The 12,141-nt window shown below is 38.6% G+C and overlaps 1 protein-coding gene across 5 annotated transcripts in view; it reads right to left on the reverse strand.

Annotated features, from left to right (window-relative positions):
- asic1c (acid-sensing (proton-gated) ion channel 1c) overlaps positions 1–12,141 on the reverse strand; it is a 106,960-nt gene that overhangs the window by 5,324 nt on the left and 89,495 nt on the right. For 4 of the 5 annotated variants that reach the window (XM_075483209.1, XM_075483210.1, XM_075483211.1 and 1 more), the window contains exons 2-10: positions 10,608–10,758; positions 9,956–10,083; positions 6,101–6,251; positions 5,953–6,009; positions 5,365–5,518; positions 5,061–5,152; positions 4,629–4,708; positions 3,432–3,503; positions 329–381 (exon numbers count right to left, since the gene is read on the reverse strand). In XM_075483209.1, coding sequence (XP_075339324.1) covers positions 329–381; positions 3,432–3,503; positions 4,629–4,708; positions 5,061–5,152; positions 5,365–5,518; positions 5,953–6,009; positions 6,101–6,251; positions 9,956–10,083; positions 10,608–10,758 — 938 coding nt within the window. The remainder of the gene's footprint in view (positions 1–328; positions 382–3,431; positions 3,504–4,628; positions 4,709–5,060; positions 5,153–5,364; positions 5,519–5,952; positions 6,010–6,100; positions 6,252–9,955; positions 10,084–10,607; positions 10,759–12,141) is intronic. The other variant, XM_075483208.1, reaches the window with a different exon arrangement.

Consider the following 12,141-nt stretch of genomic DNA (forward strand, 5'->3'; position numbering starts at 1 on the left):
CCTATGGAGGGAAGAAAGTGTCATTATTCAGGGAAAGGAGCAACTTTGTATGGTGCAGAGAGGAAAGACCTTTACGCACTTGGAGAATCCAGCCAACTCTCGTCTTCAGCTGAGCTAATAAATACAGACACACATCACAACTGACCTGTTCTGACATGGCAGCAGATAATAAAATGCACACTGGAGCTCGTCAATCACCCCTGTTTTACTGACTGCCAACCAAATTGTTTGTAACCACTGAGGAAATGATGTATGAGATGGTCTCAGATACGAATGAAAGAGAGCGACAGCATGGGAGGGAGTATCTATTATCGAAGGGGTGTGCTACCTGGGGACATGATTAGGCGTGACACCAGGGCTGGTTGGGTTCTCTGGAAACTCCTGGAATAGACATGATGAAAAGAAAGATGGGTGAAGGTGACTGGAATGAAATTAAAACACAATGTAAATGCTATAGGTTAAACTTCTGAGGAAATGGGTTTCCACCCAAATTCTAAAATAAATTTGAAAGCGTTTCTTAATGAGGGAAAGCAAAGATCAGTTACAGTCATCCAGACATGTTTATGATCACTGACGAAAAATGAAAGACAAACTTGAAACACAGAGTCAAATGACAGTTAAATGACTTCCTTGTCAGGTAGTTTGAGTGCAGATGTGACAATGGAGTAGTTGGAAAATGCTGACAGTGGCGTGCAAATATCTGGGCACCCCTGGTCAACATTTTTCTTACTGTGAAATAGTTTAGTGAGTAGAGGGTAAACTGTCAAAAAGAGGCATGTAGATTAACAATGCTTCTTGACATTAGAAATAAGTTTAGTGTGTCATTGTTGTTAATGCACACGAAAACACTGGACCTCTCGGACAATTTACAAGATCTAAGACCACGATTAGTTTGGCAAGGCTATGGCTTGTTCATAATCAGGAGGAAAGCCCAGGAGGTGCAAACCTCAAAGCGTTCTAAAAGCTCTCATCTCCTCAAACCCTGTGCCAACAATCTGCCGCCTTGGGCTTTTCAAAGCAGCTGCCTAGCACTCTGAAAATTAGACCAAACAACGCTGATAAAGCAGGATAGCAAGACATTCACTGGCGTCTGTCTTTGTGTAGTTTAAAGAAATTACAGATGGGATAGTAAAGCTCCTTATGACCAAAAAAAGGTTGAGAACTGTCTGTAGGATTGTTTAAAAAAAAAAGGGCATTAATGAAAAAAAAAAAGGCAAAATTATTATTAAAAGTTGTAGAAAGACATCAAAAGAGCAGTGCATGCAAGATGGGCCAGTGAATCAGAACTAGAAGCCTTTTATAGGAAGAATGAGGGAAAATCCTCCAAACAAGAACTGAGACACTCTTAATTGGCTGCTTAGAATTGCGAAGCTGTGTTGATAAGTAGCTTATCAAATGGGGGTGTTATTGATACTGACAGTAGTGGACAGTCAAAGTTTTTTTCTTTTTGTTTTTTTTTTATATAGAAAATTGCTTAAACTATTAAACAGATGTGTTTAATTCCAGCCCTTTAAAATATTTTAATTTTTTTAAACTTAGCTACTGAGAGGAAAAATCAATTTTGATCAGGTAGACAAACGCTTTGCCAGCCACTGTGTGGGATATGACAAAAACAACGTACAGGTGACGATTTCCTGTAAGAGGGTGACCGTATGACATGAATGGATCATAAAATAAATATCACACTGGGGAAAAAAAGCATGAGTGCAGCCCACTAAATAAATGTTTCAATAAGAACCCACTTTAAAGCAGCTGGAAATAATGTCCTTCATAACTATACTGGCTTAAGCTTACTGTACATATACTCTGCAAAGGATGATAAGCAAATTTCCTGCAAACATTTCCTTCTACAGCCACCGAATTCTGAACCTGAGGAAACCAAGCATGCAAGAGCACCGTCCTCATGCAAACAAAGCCTCATAATAACGTCTCACTGAAAAATTGAAGACAACCTATTTTGCATGCCATCTTTTTGCTCTCAAGTGACACACATAACAGTGCATTTCCAACATTCTGCCAAGAAAGCTGGATGCAAACTGGTTAATACAATAAACTCAAGGACAAAAGAAAATGCCTGCATGTGAAAAAAATCTGCTTCAATGCTTTTCATTATAACAGCACCAGATTAGAGGAAATGTTTTAACTTTGGTCAGTGTATCCAGCCCCTCAGCAAGCTGCACAATGTCATTGCATAAAGAAAGGAATAAAAGCACAAAGATAAAAAAAAAAAAAAACTAACAAAAAAATGTTACTTTTAAAACTGACATTATCAAGAAACATCAATTTAAAAGGTGACTGAAAATCATAGATTTTCTAAATACTGTGAGATTAGTGATATGTCTTCAGCCTTAACTAGAAAATAAAGCTCTACATCTTTTGGTAGGGGTTTGATTCTGCAGTACAAGATGAAAAGTTGCTGACTGTTTATATAAAAATGTGCTTTTCTGCTATGAATTTCTTATTATTTCTGAACTGCCCTGTAAAAAACCTACATAACTTTCAGGGGGAGTGGAGCTCCCTCTGGATGCAAAGTGTTAACCCACTGGGCTTGACAAAATTATGGGATTTAGGGGAAATGGCTCCTGTTTCACGAGGAAGATAAACTAGATTGATTGCTTTTATGGTTTTGAAAACAAATTAATCTCGAAATAGTCATAAAATCTTCAGACCTCCTAATCTGTTTTCTTTTTATTCCTTTTTTTCTCACGCGAATCTGCTGTGAATATTCTGTCATCATTTTGCCAAACCATAAGGGAGAAAACCAAAGAGCAAAAACAAAGAGCTTTTACTGCTCTAAGTGAACTGTAACCACATGATAGAAGGTGACATCGAGAAGCTACTGTTTGTGTGAAAATACTGCAAAGTGTGTTGGTGTGTGGGATTAACTGAGATAAGGTCCACGGCCTATAATAACGAGAGCAGTTTATGAGTCATGAAGACAATTTATGTTAAAGCAAGTCAGACCCTTCACTCCTGCATATCCAAGCACCAAAGTTAAAGTACAGTTAGTAGCAAAACATTTGTCAAACCACAATAGACGTGAAAAGAAAAGATTTCATCATCCGTTTGTACCTACATCGGCAATCCATGTTTGTAACTGTTGTAGATTTTTACCATCACAAAGAATAATCTATAAGGCACGTCTAAATGTAAACAAAGCGCACTGTACGTATGTAATGCTACATATCTTATGCATTCATGCTACGCAGTAAAAACAATGTGTGTCATATTACATTTTCTCAAAGGATATATTGTTTCTGCATGAGAAGTAACAACGACATACTATGGGGCTGCTTTGCTCTGTCTCTGGTGCTGTTCAATAAAAGCATTTCAAGTGTGAGCAGACATTTTGTTGTTGTGCTGTTTCTGAGCCCATCTTGTAACATATCACATTCATTTCAATCAATCAAATGCTTTCTGGGAGGAATTACCAGATTGTCGCTCTGACAACGCTGAGGTCGTTTCTTGCGCATGAAGTAACCCAGAACCTTATCCTTGAAAACCTAAATGTAAAAACATCAGATAAACATGACTGACAGATGGAAGAAAGTAATCATCACGGTATTTGACACTCAATATTTTGGGAAATTCGATTATTTACTCATTTGCAGAGTTGATATGATGTATGCTGTGCTTATTTCTGTCAATAAAGTCCAGCAGCTACCACCTCTAAAGCTCAAATATTAAATGTTATGTATATTTCAAACTTCACAGAAACAAAAGAATAAATCAACCACTTTCAGTTTTAGAGGAGTTGTTTTGAGTGCTGGAAGTCCTCTGATTTGACTCAGCATGAAAGCCATAAATGCCTTTCCCAAAATGTCTGTTTGTTTTGGATTAAATATTATCAGTACAATATATATTTAAAGTCTAGTTGCGATTTATTTGACACGACTTAGAAAGCTATCAGCAAGGAGCAATAAGAAGAGCTAAGCAGTTTAGCACACATATGACAGTTTGATGTGTACATGTTAAGAGCTGGCTGTAGGTACTGAAAGGAAATATCCATTTTTGTTTGATTCAACGTCCCTAACGTCTCTCTTTGTTTTTAGCACAACCTCAAGAAGCCTTGTAGATATAGATATCTACAAACTTCACAATCAACATATGTAAGTGTAGATCTGGACATATATGTAGATATGTAGATATCCATACCAAGTTTGGTGTCAATAACCCTCAATAAAAGAAAAACAGTCATAGGGTCCTTAGAATTCCAATGTATCCTACAAAGCACTCAACAGTACCTCAGATTTGAGAATATGGTTCATAAGTTATGTGCATAAATGCACCGCCAGCCTCAACCTAGTGGAAGTGCTTAAATAGCAATTTGGGAGCTTCATCTACCTTTCTCTAGGTACTGAAAACGAGAGAGAGCCATTTCCACAGAGTAGCTTTTTTTTGGCTCATGTCCTACATAGACTACACTCTGCCCAGATACCACTCCGGGGTATTTGTTGTGAAAGTGTATGCTGTGAAGAGCAGTTGCAGAGATATTTTTGACCTTACTGTTTGCACTTTCTCCATAAATTCTTCAGTGTTAATGTGTGAAAATGACATTTTACCCTTGCTCCAAATCCATGCTAAAATATAACTAAAAATGATTTTGAATATTGAAGACAAAACGTTACCTCATATAAGTAGTCAAATATTTCCAGTATTGTCAGAACACTCGCTCCAATAAACAGCCCCATCTGACCTCCAATGTCACCTAGAGACAAAGAGATTAACAGATATGGGCAGGTACAGCAATTGAACAATGGTGCGTGAAACCATTCCCAGTGCTGTCACATCTAATTCCGTATATCTCAGAGTTATCTGAGCTGAATTGTCAAAAGTGTCCATGCGGGCCAAACTTCTCATCAAACCCAACCCTGCTGCCCTTGCAAGTACATCAGATTATGAAAATGTGTTCAGTCTGTTTCATGAGTTCAAAGACGAACCCTCAAAGCGTCACGCATGAACACAATGTGAAATGTGCGCCAGGGGCCCGCTGAGTGCTAATGCCAAAGTTATCCTCTTTTTTTCCTGTCACAATGACCATGGAACTGTGAGAATCTTACCGAGAAGCCCTGCAATTTCATAGGCCTTCTTCTGCTCAATTTTCTCGTAATTCAGAGCTTCAAAGAAGATGTCCAACACCAATATATTTTCTCTGCAGAGGGGACAGACAAGAGCAGCCAGCTGGATTTCACTTCCTGGGATATGAAATTACATCAAGTGATATGCGACATTTGGTGCGTAACTTTCTTTCATTATTGTTACATTGAAGGTGAACGATGGAGACTCACAAAGCAGCAATCCATCAACAGAAAGAGGAAAAAAGGCAATTATTTAAATAACTGACTGATGCTAAATCATACTTACCCAATATATTGTTCAGTTTTGTTGAATTTCTTAGCCAGATATTTAGCAGATGCTTTACTGGGAATCTTAACCATGGACAGCTCCTTGCCATAGCGTGTCATGTTGCAGGGCGTCTCACAGACACAGTAATCGTTGTCTTTCTCTACCAAAAAGTCTGTGGATGATCAAAGTCATTTAAAAATATTGTGATCTCTAAAGAGAATCAAACAAACCTGCATACAGAGGCTCTCAGTTTCTACTAAAAATATCTCAGAACACAACAAAAAGACACTCGCTGCCATCGTTCACTTTCCATGAAAGCAAATAATGACTGAAGACATAATACTGTGGACAAGAGGAAGGAGGGAAAAAAAAAATAGTAGGATTTATTTGAAGTCAGTGAGGCATAGCCACATCACAAATCTTCATAATGGAATTTGTACGCAATTTTATTATTTTGCTTCAACACCATCTGACATTAAATTTGAAGCTACATAAGTATTATCTAAAGCCTGGAACAGGCTCATGGCCCCGCTACTGTTGAGTTCAGGCACTGGTGTAAAAATACCACACTAATTTGTGTTTTGAATACAAAGTACAAGGGCTCACCTAAAGCTGGGTCAGCACAGTCTTTGTACTGCTCAGGAGTGCAAACTGTCGACGTCCCTGTTTGAAATTAAAAAGATGTGAAAAACACGATTTATATAATATTCTCTATGATGTTTTTCACAAGCCACGCCATTCTCCGAATCCATACCAGGCATGTGAACCATCCTGCAGTTGCAGTTCTCCAGCAGGTACCGGGTTTCACAGTCAATACGGCATGCAGTGATGCTGTACGTGGAGAAGAATTCAGAGTCTATTGGAGTGGACTTGCAATCTCCCCAAGGCGGTGGGAGGTACTGAAGCTGAAAGAGTAAACAGCACATGTTGTCCCTCAGCACTTCAGCTCACAGGATTACAGCAAATAACATAATACAAACCCAATGCAGGTAAAGTGCAAAAGACGACAACAAGCTGACAAAAACAAATAAAAATGTCAGAAACATCAAAAACAAAAGAAACGAAAAATGCATTTAAAGGAAAATGTGCACTGAGACAAAAGTGGCACAACGTGTTCGGTCAGGACAACATTATTGCTCATGTGTAACAGCAAGCAGACGTCATGCAGAACATTACTAATGCAGGTCTAGTCCCGGGTAGAAAGCAGAGTACCATGGGAATAACAACAGGCTTAGAAATAGTCAACCTGGAAAAGTGTGCAGTTTCAGACAGGACACCACAATCAATAGACACATTTTCCAACTCTGACAACAGAATTCAGAACCGAATAAAAAGTATTGTTTTAAAAAGTACAAATAAATCAATTTAACTGGCTTCATACATAGCACATTATGTAATATTATAGAATAAATTGTATATTTAAGATTTAAGATATGTCCCGAAGAATTTCCTGAAGAGGTTTGTATTGCTGATTAATTACATGGATTTTCTACTACAGTACTACTATAACTACTAAACTACCTTGTATAGCAGCAGCTTTAAATCTTTACCCAACAATTTATGAGGCTAATAATTATTAGTAATCCAGGGAATTCTTAATCAAACCATAATTGAAGAATACTTAACAGCTGAATTGGAAAGATTTGATGATTAAACCTTTGAACTGCAGCAATTTGCCTTGTGTGTGCATTTATGTCATCTGTTAAGAGCATTTTTTATTTTGTACTGAGCAAACTGACCTCTAACCACCAACAGAACCTCAAGTTCCTGTTTGTTTACAGCTGTTTATGGAAATGAACGCCTACTGCTCATTTCATGACAAAATAAAGCAATTTTTTTATGCAGGCCTGAGAGGCTTACTCGAATATTTGAGCATATACAGAGACATGCTAACGGCAACAGGAGCTGGTCAACAATCAAAGCCTTCTTCCTGGCAAACTTCACAAAGGAACTGTGTTGTCACAATTAGACTCACTGTAAGCGCCAATCATCTCCACCACCTCCAACCAGGCAAACGCTAACAATCAAAAGGTTTGATTGACTAAAGACAATTTGTAGAGGGAGTGGATCTAAATAGGCAAAGATTATTAAGCCCTTTCTGAATTCCATTATTAACCCGCACTCTCTCATATCTGGACTTCAGTGGGGATGAAACCCTGGTACAATATATGTTATACTATAAACTAAGGCCAGAGTCCTAATGGGTTATAAAGCCTAACGAATAACGCTGTCTGGTCCTTCCATAGGACATTATGCATGAGACGGGCAGATCTCACATTGAGAGGAAAAAAAAAAAAAAGTTCACTGTACGTGGAAGTGAAAGGGTAAAACTGAACAAAAGCTTTATGAAGACACAGACTCAGATGAAAGGTTTAAAAGAAAGAAACACATTAGCTGATATGCACTGATAGGACACAATGCAGATGCTGTTGCATGATGTTGCTTCAGCCACACAGAGGGGGACCAGCAGATGGATCTATTCCTTGGAGGGTGGGGGGACCAGCAGATGAAAGCGTGGAACAAAAATGGGTGCCGAGTAAACTGACAATACAGTAGTTTGTGGCATGCAGCAAGCCCACTCAGTCATACGCTACCCTCTGCTCTTGGGTGGAAACAAATGTTTGGAAGCCAGGGGCGACCCCAAAGCCCAGCTCGTGGAGTAAAGGCAGCTCTGTCTGAGAGTGAAGCTGCACCTTTATGCCGGCTTCATAGGAAGTCTCATCTAGGGCGAGGGTGAGGGAACACAGCCCACATCATTAGCAAATTACAAAGAGTAGCAACAGTTAGGTAAGGGACAGGAAGTGGTCAACTCCTCCAGACGAATAATCTCTTGTCAGTATGACAAAATGCTGTTTGTATGAAAACCTTACAGGAATGGTTGTGAGTCCGCTTTAAGCTCAGGTGAATATACAGCTTGCTTTCAACAGTTACTTAATTCAAGTCAAAGTCTTCCGTTAATATTTTAAACTCCTTTGACCAAAAAAAAAAAATAAATTCACAAATGAAATGTCTTGAAATAATAAGTCCTTCATCCTACTGCACTGAATCACTGTACTCATATGGGACACTAACTGATGTGAATGCCAGACAACATGTTAATAACAGTCTAATTATTTCAGAACATCGTTCAGGTCGTAAATATGTCTTAGCTGTCACTGTTCTGAATGCCTGGGTCATGATTATTAATGACTTAGCCTTGCAGTTTTGCTTTTCAGGAGGAAAGTTTGATTAAAAGACCAGATTCACTGCTGGAAGATGGCTGAATGATGATACCCTTGAAGCGTTGACAATATTTGTAAAAAGAAAGAGAGAATGAGAGTGACATGTTTTTCAAAGCAGCCTGCCCAAAATAAAATCTGTCATCTTTGTGGTGTCCAAGTGTCTGTTACGTGAGACCACAAATATGCCTCAATCATCCCATGTTATTCTGCTGAAACGAGACAGATTTAACATAATCGTTTATTTCATGCTGGTGATGCAACCAAGCTGATTACTTTAGGAGCAAAATCATTGAAACCGGGCCTCGTTAGTTGCTTAAGAAATAAGGTGTCCATTACTTCACAAGAACTGATTATGAGGTAGAAAATTTAATGAACCTGCAGCACAACACAAAAATTCAGTTGACCTCAAAGTAATCAAAGCAAAAACCCAAATCCTTTGCAGCACTGCTGCCCTTTTCTTTAAAGGGGTTTTACATTTCATCAGGACATTTTTCTTTCCGGTACCTGGTTCTGTCTGGTTCAGAGATTGTTGTTTGTCTTGTTGGGCTGTTGTAGCGCAGACAAAAAAGACAAGCTGAATTTGTTCTCTAGGTGCTTGAGATTTGGATAGAAAATACACCTGAGCTCACTGTTATGACCTTCTGAGCTGCTTTTTGATCAATTCTGGCTCAGCTATAGTTATTGTTTTTCATCCTGTCCTGATGTCAGCTGGGTCATTGTCATGCTGCAAATTTTCTACATTCAACCTTTTTCTTCCTTTTTTTTCCCCTTAAGAAACAGCATGTATTCTGTGAGTGCCAACTATAGAGAGCCTTAATGAAGCTGCAACTAATTATGGCATACATGCATTTTTTGTAAAAACCGCAGATCAAGCCGCTCTCTTTTGTTAATTAATCAGAGTTAATGTGTCAATGATTTAAGCCTGCAGACCACCACTGTGTGTGGATTCTCTTTGAATACACTTCAACAGACAATTTTCCCAGCAGTCAAAAGCTGTATTTAGATTTTTTTTTCCTCAAGTTAGATGCAGTGGGAACTCAATATGAGCTGCTATACATTTTTGCATAATGTGCAGTCCAAAGTGCTTTTGGCTCTTAGAGGCACGATATGCTCATATGCTTGCATCCAATCATTACTTGGCCCTGCTCTCTAAGTGTTCCTTGGCTGCTCTTGTTCTTCAGTTTAATTTACTGTACCCATTGAATACCAGATTAACTCAATGTTTAATTAACACATCAACTGCAGTTTCCTCACACATGGTAATCAGTAATTTGATTTTGCTCCACACACTGTGACACACAGATAACGGCAATGTCTGGCAAAGATCTTGGGACAAACACTGAATGAGGCGGAGCGAGAGGTCGATGTCGGAGGCTGATCATTAGTACCAGTTGCTGCTGACATGACACAAAAGTTTGAAAACCAGGGGCCACACCAAATCCCAGCTGGTCAATAAAGGGTGGCTCATCCTGGCTGTGGATCTGAACCTTGATGCCTGCTTCATAGGAGGTCTCATCTGTGGATACAGCATGCCAGAACATGTTACAATAGGTACGACCATGTGCCTGAACCCACTCTTTGGGCTGTTACTTGTTACACAAGCAGTGATATTCAACTCTTTATTAATGAGGTATCCTTAAACCTCATGCAGGGCGCTAATATAAGGAAAGTGTTGGTATACTGGTTCGTACAGACTTACGACCAAAGAATTATTGCATACTGTTTAGTTTCTGAAGGTGTGATCCAGTGAAGTTGTTGTCCATTGTCAATGGGAAACAATATCAATGAGTGCAGTTTATTAGATCTGATGTCAGCTGAGGACCTCAGGAAACATATCGAGATAATATGCTGGTAAACATGGAAGCGCATCACCTTTTTTTCCCCTATATAGCAATGCGTCCATGTGCTATAGAGGTGACAAAACAATGTTGGAATCTCAAACAAAATGGAAACCAACAAGATAGAAGAATTTCCATAAAATGGTTCTGCAAGTTAACATGTCACAGTAAATGTAAGAATGTCGCTAAAGGTTGCACTGACCTGTCTCTCCCCAAACGGGCAGGTATTCATCCTGTTGAATATCCAGCATGAATTCCAGGCCATTTCCTGTGCCACCTTTTAACGTGGTCAACAAAGGGTTGCCGTCTAATCCCGAGTTGAAAGTGTAGCATTTCCCATAACGCGTGTAAATCTGTGAAAAGAGTATAGAACAAAAAGAAGTGTATGAAAACGTCTCCACTACAGTAAACAGCTTGCAAGCTGTTTACCAGTAGAAGATGTATTACATGTCAGCATGTAATTGTGCAGAAAAGGTAATCATTGCAGAGGTTTTTGTGATTAAGAGAGAAAGCAGCATGGGCTTTCAACAGGCACCTGGCTCTGATTTCAGGAATTAATGAGAGCTTCCCAGCAGCAGCTATCAGTCTTTACCCAATTTCTCTCCAAATTTCCCCTGAGTGATTTAGAGTGAATGTGATATTCTATTGTCATTAGAGTAAGGGACATCTGAGGGGAAGATCTCTGGACACACAAACAAAAAACCTAAACTGGGTCTGAACCACTGCCAGTAAAGCCCAGCAGTAATAATGTTCCATCACTAAAGTAGGTTGTTCCCCACCAATTATCTCGCTGACTAATCCAATCTGCTTGGGTTCTCAAAGACTACATATTTTCACAAGTTATATAGATTCTTCTTTTGAGTGCAACATTTACCTGCCAAACAAATTGAAAAAAGTCTTTATCATCACTATAGTTTTTTTGAGCACCTGCTACTGCTTAGATAAAGACTGAAGCTTAAAATTACAAACAAACATGGAGGTGATTAAATAGGCAACACACACACAAAAACCCAGTTTGAAGCATTGCAAAGAGTTTCCATTTTGTTCTTGGTTATTTCACATGATGCAGTGTACTGTGGAATGGACTGTACTGTAAAAATGGATTACTGCGAATGAGTCCAGACTGCTCAAGACAATTGTATTTGTATACAACTATATACAAATATAATTTGCATATACTGGATGCAAAGAAAGGAAATGAAATTGAAAAACCTGTGACACTGCGAAACATACAAACAAGTGGATATTCAAAAAGGTTAAAAAGGTTCCTTATAAATGCATTGATATATTTTACTATAAGAAGCATTTATCTGAACTTAAATGTCTTTCTAGTAAGTAGTTTCTTGGGAAGTTCAACAACATCACATATCAACATCATTATTGTGGGATAAATGCTTTGCTAGATACTCTGTTGTTCAGAAAAGAGATCTAAATTGTAAAAATGATACATACTCCCCCTCTAATATAAAAGTTAAAGCATAATTATGTAAAGTGAGTCATACTTCCTGCTTTAATGATCACAGCTGTCTTAATATCTTTCCGACCCACATACAACACCATAACTAAACTGTATGGAGCTGAGAAAATGTTTTTTCAACCATTCACTTCTATCTTCACATTTCAAACAACATACGTCACCAAGGCAGATACTTCATCTTATGGTTAGTTTTTTTGAGTAGCCACTATGTTGAGGTTGTGTTAAAGGGTCTGCAGGGGGGGAATAAATAAATAACCAG

Source organism: Odontesthes bonariensis, chromosome 14 (genome assembly GCF_027942865.1).
Source record: "Odontesthes bonariensis isolate fOdoBon6 chromosome 14, fOdoBon6.hap1, whole genome shotgun sequence".
NCBI lineage: Eukaryota > Metazoa > Chordata > Actinopteri > Atheriniformes > Atherinopsidae > Odontesthes > Odontesthes bonariensis.